At 48.2% G+C, this 16,939-nt stretch overlaps 1 protein-coding gene across 4 annotated transcripts; it reads left to right on the plus strand.

Annotated features, from left to right (window-relative positions):
• Nucleotides 1–10,697: 10,697 nt before the first annotated feature.
• FLS2 (Leucine-rich receptor-like protein kinase family protein) lies at nucleotides 10,698–14,959 on the plus strand. Of its 4 annotated transcripts, XM_088975208.1 has the most exons (4): nucleotides 10,745–11,066; nucleotides 11,185–11,313; nucleotides 11,818–13,635; nucleotides 14,246–14,959. In XM_088975208.1, exons 2-4 carry the CDS (start codon nucleotides 11,283–11,285, stop codon nucleotides 14,629–14,631), a joined length of 2,235 nt encoding a protein of 744 aa, XP_088831334.1. In that variant the 5' UTR covers nucleotides 10,745–11,066; nucleotides 11,185–11,282; the 3' UTR covers nucleotides 14,632–14,959. The 4 variants fall into 4 exon arrangements, with proteins under 4 accessions (XP_088831333.1, XP_088831331.1, XP_088831332.1 ...); XM_088975207.1 differs by having other exon boundaries at nucleotides 10,698–11,066; nucleotides 11,185–13,635; XM_088975206.1 differs by having other exon boundaries at nucleotides 10,731–11,313.
• The last annotated feature ends 1,980 nt before the right edge of the window (nucleotides 14,960–16,939 follow it).

The following is a 16,939-nucleotide window of genomic DNA, read 5'->3' on the forward strand; positions in this document are numbered from 1 at the left end:
ATGGGAAAACTCCGGGGGAAACCTGGTGTAGAGGCTCCGAAGCTCAAGTTAGAATCTTTCAAAAGCAAGGTAATACCAGATAGTACAAAGTTTGCATACCTCCGTTGTCAGGGGGCAGGGGGCTCTTAAAGTCGCTTCGCGTACTCGTCCCGAGGCCCTTGTCAGATCGGGTATGATTACCCTTGCGCTTGTCAACTCGGCCGTCGTCCCTTCTGCTGAGACAGAACCGTCACTACCTAACCGTCTAACTGGAGATGGCGGCGTCAGTGGCGGTGGCAGGTGGCCGTTTAGAGTGTTACTGCCAAAACGTCAGATCCCAAGTCAGTCAGGCGTGGCGCCCTCGGGCACGGACTTCCCTGGTGCCAGGCATGGTACGACTTGTTTGGCTTTGGTGCCTAGAAGATGATGCGAAGTGCTGAGCGAGGCGGTCTTGAGCTCGGAGGTATCCCGAACTGTAACAAGGTGGGTCAGTTCGGTGATGTGTGTCCCGAGCTGTTACAAGGTGGCAGTTCGGCGAAGTCTACCCCGAGCTGTTACAAGGTGGGCCAGTTCGGCGAAATGTATCCCGAGCTGTTACAAGGTGGTCAGTTCGGCGAAGTCTATCCCGAGCTGTTACAAGGCGGCAATTCGGCGAAGTCTACCCCAAGCTGTTACAAGGTGGTCAGTTCGGCGAAGTCTATCCCGAGCTATTACAAGCAGCAATTCAGCGAAGTCTACCCCGAGCTGTTACAAGGTGGTCAGTTCGGCAAAGTCCATCCCGAGCTGTTACAAGGTGGGTTAGTTCGGCGAAGTGTGTCCCCTTGTTCCCGCCTAGGCTTGACCCCTTTTGCCGAGCTGTCGTTTCTGGCACGTGTCTCATAATAAAGAGGTCGGGCCAAATCTTCCTTCATCAATTGCCCCCCACTCCTTGCGCCGAGGGCCTTGCCATGGTGCGGGGAGTTTTCGCGAGGTGGTTGTAGATTTGTCCCGTCCTTCAAACCTTCACTGTATGAGACGCTTTTGCTAGGGTTTTTTCGGTTTTTGAGAAGGCTAGAAACGTGCCTTACTCGAGAACGCTGGTGGTTGTGAACGTGCGTTTTAAATTTCAAACCAACTCGCGCTGCTGGGACGTGACAGCGGGTCATTTCAAAAAGGCACGCCACTGCTGTACGTACGCCGTCGACTGTCAGGGAGACGTGCGGCGCGTCAGATTCGAAAAAACGCGTGTCGAGGCGACGTCGGTTTCAAAAAGACGTGCTGACATTTTGCTTTTTTCATAAAGACGTGCGCCAATCAAGTCTCGACTTTAAGGGTTGCGCGGTTGGTAAGAACGTGGGCCGTCGGATCGTCTTCAGTCTGCACGGTCGATTCTTGGTTACTATAGCTATAAATAGTGGGGGACCCCGGTTGGTTTGTCACTTCTGCGGTTGTCTATCGAGTTCGCGTCCAACCTTCCAACTCGCGTCTGAGTCTCTTCCAGCTCGCGTCAAGGCTGGTTATACAGTCTTCGCGGTTCTTTAGCTTGTTCTTCAAAACTTTCCGGTGAGTACTTTCTTGAATCTATCTTTTCCCCAATGTCTAGCTTTGATAACTCAAACGATTCTTTGAGTAGGGCCGACGTAGGTTCCACCAACCGAGCCGTGTCCCCAGACTGCCTCAGTGATCCTGAGGTGGAGCTTGAAGACTATGAACTAGTGGGCCGAGTTGCTTCGGGCAGTTTGGCGCCTACCTCTCGCCAAGGTCGGATGCTAGACAGGTTTGGTCCTTCGACCATGACGCCTGAGGGGTTTCAATCCATACTTCTTTCCTACAATCTTCCTGGGGGGTACAAATATTTCATTCCTTCGGGTAGCTTTCCTTGGGAACACGGTCCCGACGAGATCGTGACTTTTCGAGAGCAGCTCGCCGCAGGGTTGCGACTTCCTTTCCATCCCCTTCTCGTCGAAGTCATAAACCACTTCGGTGTCACCATTGGCCAGTTTCATCCGAACTCTATTCGGAACCTGGTGGGGACGATATCCCTTTTTTGCGAGCAGAACTTTCCATTGGACTTAGAGATATTCTCCTCTATCTTGATGCTCAAGAGACAGGCGGGTCCTCTTCCTGGGGGGAGACGGGCGTATTACCTTACTCCTCGCCAGGGTTTTAAGCTTCTGCACGATCTCCCTAACAAGGTCCCGTCGTGGAAGCGGGACTACTTCGGCGTGCGAAGTGCACATGGATGGCCCTTTCAGACTGGGTGGGGTGAGGCCGCTCCCGACTCGGGCGTAACTCTTGATAAAGAGACGGTGAAGGGTCTCTGGCAGTGGGCACGGCAAGGCTTAAAGTGCCACCACTACTTAACGGAGGCTAAGCTTTTTGCAGCCGGCCTGAGTTCGGGTAGGTTTCTGGCTATGCGGTTTCTTGCATGCTCTGTTCCTTCATTTTTTCTGATGTCGAACTCGTTCTGCAGGTGTGATGGATGCGGAGAGAACTCGCGGCGGGCGTTTGTTCCAAGGTATGAAGAGGAGGAAGCGGGTCGCCAAGCGAACTCGTAACGAGCTGCCCCTGGATGAGGAGCCCCAAGCCCCAGACCATACGACAGAGGATCTGCCCAGGGAGCCCAAAGTGACTCCACCGGTGCACGAGACTGCCGGGGCGCCTTTCGCTGAAACCACTCATACGGGCGCTCCTGCGTACTCAAGTGCTCCTCACTCCGGGTCTGCTCATACGCAGGCTGGGCCCTCAGGCTCGGGAGCTCAAGGGGAGTTTAGGAGTGTGTTGATGCCGAACTACGCTCTTCAAAAGAGTAGGGATGCTACTTTCCCCGAGGAGGTCGCGGTGTGGACCGATCTTCCCTTGAATCAGGTCGCTTGCCGCGCCGTAACACATGCCATGGTGGTAAGTGAGATTGTCTTTTTTTTTTTTTTTAATTCTGTTGCTTCTGTTGTCTTTTTGCTCACTTGTTTCTTTTGGTAGGTGAATTCTTCGATTCTTGCCTTGGCGGCCCAAGTGGAGAGGACAGGCGTGATCTCCTGAGGTTGTTGCTCATACTGCTGAAGAAGCCTTCCGTGCTGCAGAGGCAAATACCCGGGCTACTGAGGCGGCTGCTTACGCTGCTGAAAAGGCTGCTCGCGTCGCGATGGCCAGACAGGCGAGGTCTCAGCGTGACGCCGAGGCCAAGGGGGTAGTTGTCAAGCACATGGTGGACTTGAAGTTGGATTTGCAGCATCAAGTCGAGTATCTTCAGGAGGACATTAGGGAGAGAACACAGATTTTCTCCCAAGGCATTGAAGACGCCAAAAAGAAGGCAGTTGAAGACTACATTGCCTCCCCGCGTTTTGACGATCTGATGGTGGACTCTTACAGGAGGGGGTTCAAATTGAGCCGGTGGATGATCCGGAATACATACCCCGACCTCGATGTAAGTGCCATAACCACTTCGCGCATAACTCAGGAGATGGCCAATGCTGCCGATGGCGAGCCGGACTCTGAAGGATAGGCAGGGCCTTCGGGTGTTGTTGAAGTGCCTTCCGATGGCGAAGAAGTGGCTCCGGGCATGTAATTTTCTTTTTTTTTGCCAGTGTACTTTTTCTTGCAATGGAGTGTCTTTTTCCCCTTGCTCATCTTCCCCGAGCTGTTTCTTTGCCGGGTTTTTAGATTTTCGGGGTCTTTTATGCCGTGAACTGATTTTTTGTCGAGCTGATAATGTGCTGAAGTTCCTCGGCTTGCCTTGTGGCACATGGCCTGATTTCGTCCACTTCGCTAGGTGGTTTATAGGTAGTATCGCCTCAAGTTCACGATGTTCCACGTTCGGGGTACTCGTTTGCCTTCCAAGGTTTTGAGTTCATATGCGCCCCCGAGAGCTGTTTTTACTTTATAGGGCCCTTCCCAATTAGGTCCAAACTTGCCGACGCCGGGTTCGGGCACCATAATTTTCCAAAGGACCAGGTCGCCGACTCGGAAGCTTCGTCGCTTTACTCTGCTATTGTAGTGGCGAGCTACCTGCTGCTGGTATGCCGCTGTTCGGATGTGCGCGAGGTCCCTTACCTTGTCTAGTAGGTCGAGGTTGGTCCGTAACTCGTCTCCGTTCGTCCGATCGTCGTATGTTTCTAATCGCAACGTTGGTATTTCGATTTCCGCCGGGATCACCGCTTCAGTGCCGTAAGTGAGGTTGAAGGGGGTTTCTCCCGTGGCTGCTTTTTCAGTCGTTCGGTGAGCCCATAAGACACTTGGTAGCTCTTCGGCCCACAATCCCTTAGCTCAATCCAGATGTGCTTTCAGTCCGCGCAGGATGGCTCTGTTCATTACTTCTGTCTGACCGTTTGCCTGTGGGTGCGCGACTGACGTGAAATTTTGCCGAATCCCCATGTCCTGGCACCACTCTTGGAACTTGATATCCTCAAACTGTTTGCCGTTGTCGGAAATTAGAACCCGAGGTAATCCGAACCGACATACTATGTTCTTCCAAAAGAAGTTCTGTATGTTTCGGGCCGTAACAGTTGCCAGAGGTTCGGCTTCTATCCACTTCGTAAAATAATCTACCGCAACAACTAAGAATTTTCTCCCGCCTGTTGCTGGTGGGAATGGCCCAAGGAGGTCGATGCCCCATTGTGCAAAGGGCCACGGGCTGGCGAGGTATTTGAGGTCGGAGGCAGGTTGATGGTGGATGTTAGTGTGCTTCTGACACTTGTCGCATTTTCTGACGAGCTCGACAGCTTCTGCCTTCATCGTTGGCCAGTAGTATCCTTGTCGAAGTTCCTTTTGGGCGAGTGCTCTGCCCCCCAAGTGTCCGCCGCACAGGCCTTCATGAGTGTCGCGGAGTACAAACTCGGCTTCAGTAGGTCGCAGGCACCGCAAATAGGGGAGCGTGTACGACCGTCGGTATAACCGTTCGTCTATTATGACATATTTGGCCGCCTGACGCTGCACCCTTTTGGCGGCATTGCGTTCTACAGGGAGGGTTCCGTCTATCAGGAAGCTCGCGAGTGGATCGATCCAGCTCGGCTCTGCTTCTAAGATGGGAGCGACCTCCTCTGTCCCCCCGAGAATACTAGGCCGAGGTAAGTCCTCTATGTACACAGTTCTCATATTGTTGTGACTCGTGCTAGCTAACCGGGACAGGGCGTCGGCCTCAGTGTTTTCGGACCTCGGGATTTGCCTGATGATGTGTGACCGGAAGTTGAGCAGGGCTTCTTTTACTTTGGCCAAATATGCGATCATGGAGAGATCGCGTGCTTCGTACTCGCCGGTAACTTGGTTTACCACGAGCTGAGAATCGCTGCAGATGACCAAGTGTTTTGCCTTAAACTTTCACGCTAGGTCCAGCCCGGCGATTAGCGCTTCATACTTTGCCTCTTTGTTGGATGTCGCGAACTCAAAGCGTAGCGCGTACTCTACTTTTGTGCCGCTCGGGCCGCACAAGACTATTCCAGCTCCGCTGCCCTGCCGATTCGAGGAACCATCCACGTGAAGGATCCAGGGCTCCTCATCCCAATTCGCTCTTCGCCTGATCAGGAGAAATGCCACACTGGATGCTACTTCACGGGGTTCGAACTCTATGGGCTCAGGAGCTCCGGGTTCGCCGCAATTGGGGACCTCGGGCTCAACCTGTGGGGCTTCGTGGCTGAAAGTGCACTCGGCGATAAAATTTGCCAAAGCTTGGGCCTTGATAGCGGTTCTCGATTTGTACTGGAGATCGTACTCGCTGAGTTCGATGGCCCATTACATCAGTCGACCGGAGACTTCGGGTTTGAGTAAAACTTGTCTGAGAGGTTTGTCAGTTAGGACGATGACTGTATGAGCCTGGAAGTATGGGCGGAGTTTCCGAGCTGCTATTACTAGGGCGTATGCTAGTTTTTCTATCTCTGGGTACCTTGCCTCTGCTCCCTGCAAAATTTTACTAACATAATATATGGGTCGTTGGACCCGGTCTGTTTCCTTTATTAGTACCAAACTGACCGCCTCGTCGCTCACCGAGAGGTACAGTTCTAAGACCTCGCCCACCTCGGGCCGGGCTAAGGTTGGCACACTAGCGAGGTAACCTTTTAGTTCATCGAATGCGAACTGGCAGTCCTGGGTCCACTCGAACCCTTTGCCTCTGACTGCCTTGAAGAAGGGTAGGCAGCGGTCTGCTGATTTAGATAAGAAGCGGCTTAGAGCGGCTATGCGGCCGTTTAGCCTCTAGACCTCTTTTACTTTCCGAGGTGGTTTCGTATATAGAATGACTTTTATTTTGTCCGGGTTGGCCTCAATACCGTGCCGATTGACAATGTAACCTAGGAACTTGCCCGAGGTGACGCCGAAGACACACTTGTTGGGGTTCAACTTCATGCTAAAATGTCGCAGGATTTGGAAAACAGAATCTAAGTCTTGTATTAACTCTTGTGAAAACTGAGTTTTGACGACCATGTCGTCTACATAGCACTCTATCTTCGTACCAATCAGGGGCCGAAATAGCTTATTTACAAGTCTTTGGAAAGTTGCCCCGGTGTTTTTTAGTCCGAAGGGCATGACTTTGTAGCAATACAGGCCGAACTCGGTAATGAAGCTGATTTTTTCCTCATTGGATGGGTCCATCCTAACTTGGTTGTAACCCGAGTAGGCGTCCAGGAAGCTTAGCAACTCGTTTCCCGAGGTCACGTCCACTAGGCGGTCAATTCTGGGGAGGGGGAAGCAATCTTTCGGGCAAGCTCGGTTCAGGTCGATATAGTCGACGCACATGCGCCACTTGCCGCTTGCCTTTTTTACCAACACCGGGTTGGCCACCCAGCTCGGGTAGTGGACTTCCCTTATGAAGTTTGCTGCGAGGAGCTTTTCAACCTCCTCGTCGACCGCTCTCCAGCGTTCTGGGGCTAAGTTGCGTTTCTTCTGTATAACGGGTCTGACTACAAGGTCAGTATTAAGTTTGTGATTTATCGGTCTGGGGCTAATGCCGGGCATGTCAGCCACGGACCAGGCAAAAATATCTAAATTTTGGAGTAAAAAACTTACCAGTTCGGCTCGTAGGGGATCTTCGATGGAAGATCCGATGCTTAGTGTGCGAGCTGGGTCCGTAGCTGAAGCCTGGATTGTGACTGTTTCCTCCGTGGGCGAAGCTCGCTCCTCACCTTGCTCCGCCGGCCGCTCCAGCTCGAGGTCGTCGGCCGCCTTGGTTTTTCCCTTTAGGGCGGCAACGTAGCACTTGCGGGACTCGAGCTGGTCTCCCCGCGCTACCCCTATACCGAAGTCCGTAGGGAACTTCATGGCCAAATAGTAGGTGGAGACCGCCGTTCGTAGGACATGCGTGATCGGCCGCCCTATTATGGCATTGTATGGGGAGGGGGTCGCGACTACCAGGAAATCATGGTTGAGTCTGACCGCACAAGGCCATGTGCCAACTTCCACAGGGGCAGTTATTTTCCCGAGGGGCCTAACTTCCTCTCCGCTGAAACCTACCAGGGGAGTGTTCGCGGGCTTCAACTCGCTCCTCTTTAACTGCAGCTGGTCAAATGCCGATTTGAAGAGGATGTCCGCTGAGCTGCCCGAATCTACGAGTACGCGCCTGACCTCGAAATCGCTGATCCTTAGCTTAATGGCAAGCGCGTCATCATGGGGGTAGTGGACTCCTCGCGCGTCGTCCTCTGTGAAAAAGATTGGCTCTTCGGTCTTTGGCCTCTTTGGGAGGTTCATTTCTTCGAGGGCCACTTCGCGAACTGAAGTCCGGGCTGCTGCCGAGGTACACCCTGCTACTACGGATCCTCCCACTATTACATGGATGGTTCCCCGAACTGACCTCTCTTCCGGAGGCTGCTTCTGCAACGGTTCGGCAGGTCTGTTGCTAGACTCGGGTGCATCCTTTTCTTGCTCCCCTTGCCGACCTGCTTTATTGTTATTGTTGTGCTGTACAAAATTTCTCAAGTATCCGCGACGGATGAGTCCCTCTATCTCGTCCCGAAGGTTATTACACTGTTCGGTGCTATGACCATGGTCTCTATGGAAACTACAATACAAATTCTTGTTTCTATCATTCGGATTTCCCTTCAGGCGAGGTGGCCACTTAACGTACGGAGCGTCTTTGATCGTCATTAAGATCTCTGTCCGCCTCGTGTTCAACGGCGTGTAGTCCGTCCGAACTGCTAAGGGGGCCCGGAAGGACTGGTTCGGCTTCGGCTCCCGGGTCGGGTTTTTCTACTCACCGGGTTGGAGAGCTCACCTTCTCTCTTTCTTTTCTCGTTCCCGCCTTCGGTTCGTTGGTTGATCTCTTCCTCAGTCCTCATGAACTTATCCGCGAGTTTGAGAAATTCGGCCACGGTCGCGGGCTGGTTGGCCACCATGTGCCATTTGAACTCTTTGTGCGTCACCTCTCTTTTGGCCGCCGCGAGCTGCACTGCGGGGTCCAACCGTGGTATTTGCAAGCATGCCTCGTTGAACCGCTTGATATAGCCCCGAATAGATTCTCCTTCTCTTTGGACCACTCCAAAGATGCTTTCCTCTGTTCTGGGGCACCGTCGGCTGGTGATGAAGTGTGTGGTGAAGACTTGCACGAACTGGGCCCAGCACTTTATCGACCCGGGGGCCAGGTTCCTGTACCAAGTGCGGGCTACCCCCCTGAGGGTGGTGGTAAAGGCCACGCACATGCACGATTCGCTAGCCCTAGCGATGTGCATTTGCGACTGAAAGGCGTCAACGTGGTCGTTGGGGTCGAAGGACCCATCGTACTTGTCTAGAGGTGGGAGTTTGAAGTCCCTGGGTAAGGGGACCGCCAGGAGTTCCGATGCGAGGGGGGAAGGAATTGAGAGAGCCGGGGTAGCCCCTACCTCGTCCGAGCTCGTGGCTTTGCCTCTGAGTTCCGACAAGGCGCGGGTGGTGGTCTGGCGACTTCGCCGGCGCCTTCGCCGTTGAGCGGGCCTTGTGCTGCCGCTGCTGGCCTCCGTGTTACCGAGCTCGATGGGCCCGGAGTGCTGGTAGTCCGCCGCCAGGGCACTGAATCGATTTTCGGTGAGCGGGAGCTCGGGCTTGGAGTGCCGGGGTGCCGACCTCGCGGGCGAGGTTCCCGACCCACCCGCGGGTTGCAAGGCAGGGATGACATTTCTCTCTCTTCGGCCTGGGGACGAGGCCTGGCTGTTGGGGTGGTTTTGGGGCCGGGAGGCCTTCGCCTGGCGGGGGCGCCCATCCTGCGGGGAGGCCTTGACCGGCCTCGGAGCGGGGTGGCGAGGTGGAAGTAGTGGTTGGTTCAGTGGTAGTTGGGGGAACTGCTGTTGGTAGTGATACTGGGAGATGTTGTGCAGCACTTGGTGCTGGTGTTGCTGGAACTGTTGCATTTGGGCTTGCATTGCCCGCATGCACTGCACCAGGTCCTCCAACTGGTCTTGGCTAGCTGCCAGGGGGACGGCAGTTGGTTCAGTGAAAGTTGTCTCAATGGGGAGAGGAAAGGGGACGTTTGTGGTAGGAGGGTTTACGGGTGCCACTGCTTGTGGCGTGTTCAAGATGGGGATCCCATCCGCCGAAAGGGGGATGGTGAACTGTCCAACGCACACTACGGGGACCTAAAGTTGCTCCCTGGTGGCGTTTGTCTCCGTGCCGCGTCCGGTGCTGCTGGAGGAGGCCATGAGTGTTGGGATTTTTGAAGAAGAAAGGGGGTATCGAAGTTTGGAGGGAGGCTTTTTGAAGCGGTTTCCCACAGACGGCGCCAATTGATGGAGCGCGATCCGGCTGGTCTTAGCTGTCTGCTGCCTTGCTTTCGAACGGGGTGGCAGGGATCCTGAAACGGGAGAGATGGGAAAGCTCCGAGGGGAATCCGGTGTAGAGGCTCCGAAGCTCAAGTTAGAATCTTTCAAAAGCAAGGTAATACCAGATAGCGCAAAGTTTGCATACCTCCGTTGTCAGGGGGCAGGGGGCTCTTATAGTCACTTCGCGTACTTGTCCCGAGGCCCTTGTCAGATCGGGTATGATTACCCTTGCGCTTGTCAACTCGGCCGTCGTCCTTCTACTGAGACAGAACCGTCACTGCCTAACCGTCTAACTGGAGATGGCGGCGTCAGTGGCGGTGGCAGGTGGCCGTTTAGAGTGTTGCTGCCAAAACGTCAGATCCCAAGTCAGTCAGGCGTGGCGCCCTCGGGCACGGACTTCCCTGGTGCCAGGCATGGTACGACTTGTTTGGCTTTGGTGCCTAGAAGATGATGTGAAGTGCTGAGCGAGGCGGTCTTGAGCTCGGAGGTATCCCGAACTGTAACAAGGTGGGTCAGTTCGGCGAAGTGTGTCCCGAACTGTTACAAGGTGGCAGTTTGGCGAAGTCTACCCCGAGCTGTTACAAGGTGGGTCAGTTCGGCAAAATGTACCCCGAGCTGTTACAAGGTGGTCAGTTCGGCGAAGTCTATCCCGAGCTGTTACAAGGCGGCAATTCGGCGAAGTCTACCCCGAGCTGTTACAAGGTGGTCAGTTCGGCGAAGTCTATCCCGAGCTGTTACAAGCGGCAATTCGGCGAAGTCTACCCCGAGCTGTTACAAGATGGTCAGTTCGGCGAAGTCCATCCCGAGCTGTTACAAGGTGGAATAGTTCGGCGAAGTGTGTCCCCTTGTTCCCGCCTAGGCTTGACCCCTTTTGCCGAGCTATCGTTTCTGGCACGTGTCTCATAATAAAGAGGTCGGGCCAAATCTTCCTTCATTAGGTTTATTTTCATAAGTCGACATGATTAAGGGAATGGCGGTATGACGTTACGAGAGCTTTAGTATAAAAGTGGTCCGGATTTGACTGTCATTGACCGAATCATCTTATAAATCTCTGTTCTGGGTTAGGCTTTAAACTCAGGTTAAATTATTTTCGTGGTAGCAATGGCATTTCGGGATGCTGTCCTGGTGTTGGTTTTGGTGTATTTTTCTGTTGCAGCTGTAGTTCAGTCCAGTGAGTTGATCTCTGTTGTCGAGCTTGAGGCTTTGAAGGCTTTCAAGAGTTCAGTCACCCACGAGCCACTTAAAGCACTTGCAGATTGGACTGATGCAAATCATCACTGCAATTGGTCTGGTATTGGATGTGATTTTTCATCTAACCGGGTCATTTCAATTGCTCTTGTCGAAAAGAAACTTGAAGGGAAGATTTCTCCATTCATAGGAAACATTTCAACTCTCCAGGTTTTTGACTTGACTTCTAATTCATTTACAGGTTCTATTCCTGTTCAGTTGGGGCTCTGCTCAGGGCTCATCCAACTAATCGTTTTTGACAATTCACTTTCTGGTTCTATTCCAACAGAGTTAGGGAGTCTGAAAAATCTGCAGATATTAGATGTTGGGGCAAATCTTTTGGATGGAAGCATCCCTGAGAGCATTTGCAACTGCACGGCCTTAACTATGTTTGGTTTCAACTCAAACAACCTCACTGGTACTATCCCATCTAACATTGGCAATTTAGTTAATCTTCAGCAAGTAGTAGGTTTTACAAATAAATTAGTAGGTTCTATACCATTTTCTGTTGATAGGTTAGGATCTTTGGAAAATCTAGATCTGAGTCAGAACCAGTTGTCTGGAATAATACCTCCTGGATTGGGAAACTTGTCCAACTTACAGTATCTTCAATTATTTGAAAATTTTCTTGTTGGGAAGATCCCACCTGAACTCGGTCGTTGTAGGAAACTTGTATATCTGAACCTGTACAGGAATCAATTTACAGGAGACATTCCTTCTGAGCTTGGGCAACTGGAAAACTTAGAAACATTAAGGTTATACGAGAATAATTTATCTTCCACAATCCCTGCCTCCTTATCACAATGCAAATCACTAACTCATCTGGGTCTTTCGCGAAATCAATTAACTGGAAGGATACCTATTGAACTCGGATCCTTGAGATCATTAATAGTTCTAAACATGCACTTGAATCGATTGACAGGGGAGATTCCTTCATCATTAATGAACTTGACCAATTTGACAACTTTGCAAATCAGCTCAAATTTCATGGTGGGGAGGATTCCTTCAAACCTTGGATCACTGTATAACTTGCAAAAGCTGCTTCTGTTTGAAAACTTCCTTGAAGGTCCAATTCCATCTGAGATTGGTAATCTAAGTCAATTGGTGAACTTAGAACTAGGCGTGAATAACTTTTCAGGTCAGATTCCTCCTGAAATATCAAAATTATCACAACTTCAATTATTTTCCTTACCTGTGAATAATCTAGAAGGTGAGATTCCAAAGCCATTATTTGAATTGAAACAACTCACTTTTCTCCGGCTAGCGCTCAACAGATTCACAGGTCCCATTCCAGATGCTTTCTCAAAATTCAGGTTCCTTTCATACTTGAATCTCCAAGGGAACAAGCTAAATGGGTCAGTTCCGAAAACCATGGAGCATCTTAAGCAATTAACAGTCCTCGATCTTTCCCACAATCATCTCAGTGGCTCTATTCCCGGATCAGTGATAGCAAGCATGAAAAGCATATCAATATATCTTAACTTGTCACACAACTTTTTGGAGGGTACTATTCCAGATGAGCTTGGAGGGTTTGAAATGGTTCAGGCTATCGACATTTCCAACAATAATCTCTCCGGAAGAATACCTGTGACACTTAGAGGCTGCCAAAATTTATTCTCTCTTGATCTGTCAAGAAACCAAATCTCAGGTCAAGTTCCAGGTGATACTTTCTCTCAGTTGGATTTGCTAACAAGTTTGAACCTTTCAGGCAATATGTTAGATGGTTTGCTCCCAGAAAACATTGCATATCTTAGGCATCTTAACTATCTTGATCTTTCTCTCAACAACTTCAATGGCACAATCCCTGAAAGCTTTGCGAACCTTTCCACCTTGAAACATCTCAACCTTTCCTTCAATTGGCTTGAAGGCCCTGTTCCCAATGGAGGCATATTTAGAAACCTAGATGTGTCTAGCTTGCAAGGAAATGCTGCTCTCTGTGGAACCAAATTTCTCAAGCCATGCAGCAATAGGAGTCGCTTGACTGCCTCCCATCACTTCTCCAAGAAGTTTGCTTTAATTTTGATAGTTATTGGATCTGTTTCTGGTCTTATAATTCTGATATTTGCGATCTTATCTCTTTACCGATGCATCAAAAGGGAAAAGTCAGAGGGTGATGGATGTCCAGAACCAGAATATGCTTTAATAGCCCCTATCCTGAAGAGATTCAATCAAAAGGAATTGGAAGTTGCAACAGATTTCTTTTGTAAAGATAATGTGATTGGTACCAGCAAAATGAACAGTGTTTTCAAGGGTAAACTTGAAGATGGGAAAGCAGTAGCTGTGAAGAAACTGGACTTGTATCAATTCTCTGCAGAGGTTGACAAGTGCTTTGGTAGAGAAATCAAGACCCTCAGCCATCTAAGGCATAGGAATCTAGTTAAGATAGTTGGTTATGCTTGGGAGAGTGGGAAGATAAAGGCTTTGGTCCTTGAGTACATGGAAAATGGGAGCTTGGCAAGCATTATACATGATCCTCATGCAGATCGATCAAGGTGGACAATTTCTGAGAGGCTGAATTTATGTGTTTCTGTTGCAAATGGGTTGGTTTACTTGCACTCTGGTTACGACTTCCCCGTCATTCACTGTGATTTAAAGCCCTCTAACATTCTTCTCGGTGGGGATTGGGAGGCTCATGTGAGTGATTTTGGAACAACTAGGATGCTGGGTGTTCACCTCGAGGATGAAAGCAGCCTTTACTCATCATCAGCCTTTGAAGGCACTATTGGCTACTTGGCACCAGGTATTTTCTGTGGTTGATTTTACAACTCTATATATTTAAATATGTAGCACCAAAATGGTCCCTCTTCCTTGCCTTGTATATTTCCCCTCATGCAGGGCGAAAATTACATCCTTCTCTGTTCTGTCTTCTGGTTGGTTCTGTTCTTGTTTATCATATTTCACATTGGGTTAAATATTTAACTCCTATTGCATCACATGAGTTCTTCCCTTTTGCTTCCAATACTTAAATGATATTTGGGGACTCTTCAACAAGTTGTTTTACTTAAAACATGAGATGTAATGATGCAGAATGAATGTTATTTTTTAAAAAGTTCTTATTATTCACTTGCAAGGATAAGCGTTATTTGAGTTTTCAAAGAAAACCATCTTAAACCAATAGCTGAGAATAAATTTTTCATTTCAATTAAGAATGTACAAATCAGTCGCCGTTTCAACGGACAATATGAAGCACTCTTATTTGACCTTCTCTGTGAGTTGCCTGTGAGAAATCTCATGATGTTTTGAGCATTTTCTTGCCTCCTCTAGGACATGTTATCCACTTCAGACTTTACTGTTTATTGTGATCAAATGCATTTATTTGCTTCTCTTATTTTTTTAATCTCATTCTTCAGAGTTTGCATACATGAGGAAAATTACAACTAAGGTGGACGTTTTCAGCTTTGGAGTAGTGGTGATGGAGTTCCTAACCAGAAGAAGTCCTACTGGGACAATAGAAGAGAATGGGCTTCCAATTACTCTTCGTCAACTGGTGGAGAAGGCTCTAAAAAATGGAGCAGAAAGGCTTTTTCAAGTGATTGACCCAGATCTAGCTCTCACTATATCCACCCAACAGGAGCAAGAGAAAGTATTCGAACTTCTTGAATTGGCTTTGTCTTGCACCTGCCCAGCCCAAGAGGATCGGCCAGACATGAATGACGTGTTGTCTGCCCTTTTGAAGATAAAGCAGGTAAAATTGGACCCAAGCCATGGTCCTTTCTTGCTGAAGACTACAGGGTGAGAAGGTTTAAGAGCCTCTAGACCAAGATCATGTGAAATCATTCTATTGATGCTATCAAAGCTATGAGCTCAGCAGTGAGACCTTTACAATCTACCAGCATTGGTTGGGATTCAACCATCATTAAGATCAGAGCATATCAACAATTGTACAGGATTAATGATCTTCATGCTAGTTTAATACATTTTGTTGTAATGGATTTGAAACTTGTAATCAACCAAGTTTCTTAAAAACTGCCTTTCATAATATTTGGAGGAGCACAAAGGTGATGCAGGCATCTTAATGCTAGAAATTGAAATCGATCTGATGAGATCAATTTTTAACCTTGCAATCAACAGACTGCTGCTTCACTTTGCAAACAAATACATAAATGATGCAATTACATTTATGCCTGATAAAAAAAATCATTCTCTCACATACTGCAGAAACAAACTCATCTACAGTGTGGGAACTCAAACACTCCAAAACCACTATAATCTTCACCAGCACAAGCTGCTTCATTCAAAAACAAGTGAACCAATCTTAAGGGTTCCTTCCTTTCTCCATTGTCATCACTTAAGTACTTAATCACCCATCGAACCTCTTCATTTCCTTCACACACTTGGGCCCCCTTACCCCAGCAATCTTTGAATAAAAACCCTTCATGAAAGAAAAGCAAACTTCACTCGCTCTTTATTTCCGCATATCCTTTTCTACATCTTCATTTTTCTACGGTGTAGTTGACAAACCCAGGAGTTCAATGGGGGGGTGGGTCAAATACTAACGAACATAGATTAGGGGGGGCCAAAAGTTAATAAAACAAGGGTGAAGGGTTGAAGTATAAATGAATCATCAATGGGGATTGTGGGGATTTTCAAAGCATAGGGGGGCAATGGCTCCCCTCCGCCAACCCCCTGGCTCCGCCCCTGCCTTGTTTTTAGCCTCTCCAATGACATTGGTCTTGTTTTTCAACATTTGGTGGAGTGGGTCTTCATGGTCATTGGGGAGTAGGGATGCAATTGAGTTGAGCTGAACCGAACTTCTGTTTGTCTTGGCTCGATTCCACTAAAATATTGTTAAGCTTGAATTGACGACTTTATTTGAATTTTATTTCTTGATTTGAGTTCATTTCGATCAAATATTCCATGAGCTTGAATTCGACTTAAAATCTTGTAAACAAATATATTTTTATATTTTATAAATATATATTATATAGTATATTTTTATATTATATAGAGCGTAAATATATATATATATATATAGATATATATTAATCAAGTTTGAATAATTAATCAAGCTTGCCTTGAAAATTGTACTCGAATCAAGCCTAATTGAACTCGAGATCGAACTATACTATTAGAAATCGAATCAAAGGGAAAGTCAAGGGACTGGCAAGATAAACTCTTGGAAAGGTTTGCTGTCATGGATGGCTGATTTGCTGTTGTTGGGTTGTTGATCATAATGAAAGTAAATAGGAGAGCTAAGAGGTCATTGTGATTAAATTGTTCCTATCACCATTCATAGGTTGAACTGCTACTTGTTTCTATTACAATTGATGAAGAACCACATCTAGGAACCTGAGATGAACTTTGTGATTTCAACCTCTCCTCAACCTGTTCAGATGTAAATTGTGATTACAATGCAACAAAAAAGAAATGGAATTTGATGGTGGGGTCTGATGAAGATCAAAAGTCGTTGACTTGATCGTCGAAGTTACAATCCCGGTGTATTACCCTAGGCCCTTTGACTTTGCTCTCCCTTGCAAGTACTCCACCAACCTCTGAGCTGCCCCAAGTCAGCCAATGCCTTTGATGATGCTGCCAGGTGGTCACTCCGCGTACATGTGGTAGAGCTTGACTGTGCTTTTTCTGGTGCAACTCGCCTTGGTGAAGTGTGTTCTCATCACACATACCCATCCTATTAATCAATGGGCCCCGAACTTCCTCCACAAAAGCTAATATGATTACATAAACACCAATCCTAATAAATATGATACATGATTATAATATAAGGAATTCTATTATATATCAACTATAGAATACATAATTGGGTATCTAATTAACTTATATATTCTATCATGAAAAACTTAGAGTATAATGAATACAAAACAAAATATACATTTTAAATTGGGCTCGTCGCTCTTTCATCAAGTAGAAATCATCAATAATCATGTCTACCGTGAAGCTTTCAACATTTTTCCTCTCAATATAGACAATCAAATAGTCTATGAGAAAGTCATTTTTCATTCTATTATGAAGCTTGATTTAACAATTTTCATGGTTGAAAAAACTCGCTCAATAGTTGTTGAAATGGGAAGAGTTTAAATAAGTCC

This window comes from Nelumbo lutea, chromosome 3 (assembly GCF_056320005.1).
Source record: "Nelumbo lutea isolate HS-2025 chromosome 3, American lotus-T2T, whole genome shotgun sequence".
Taxonomy (NCBI): domain Eukaryota; kingdom Viridiplantae; phylum Streptophyta; class Magnoliopsida; order Proteales; family Nelumbonaceae; genus Nelumbo; species Nelumbo lutea.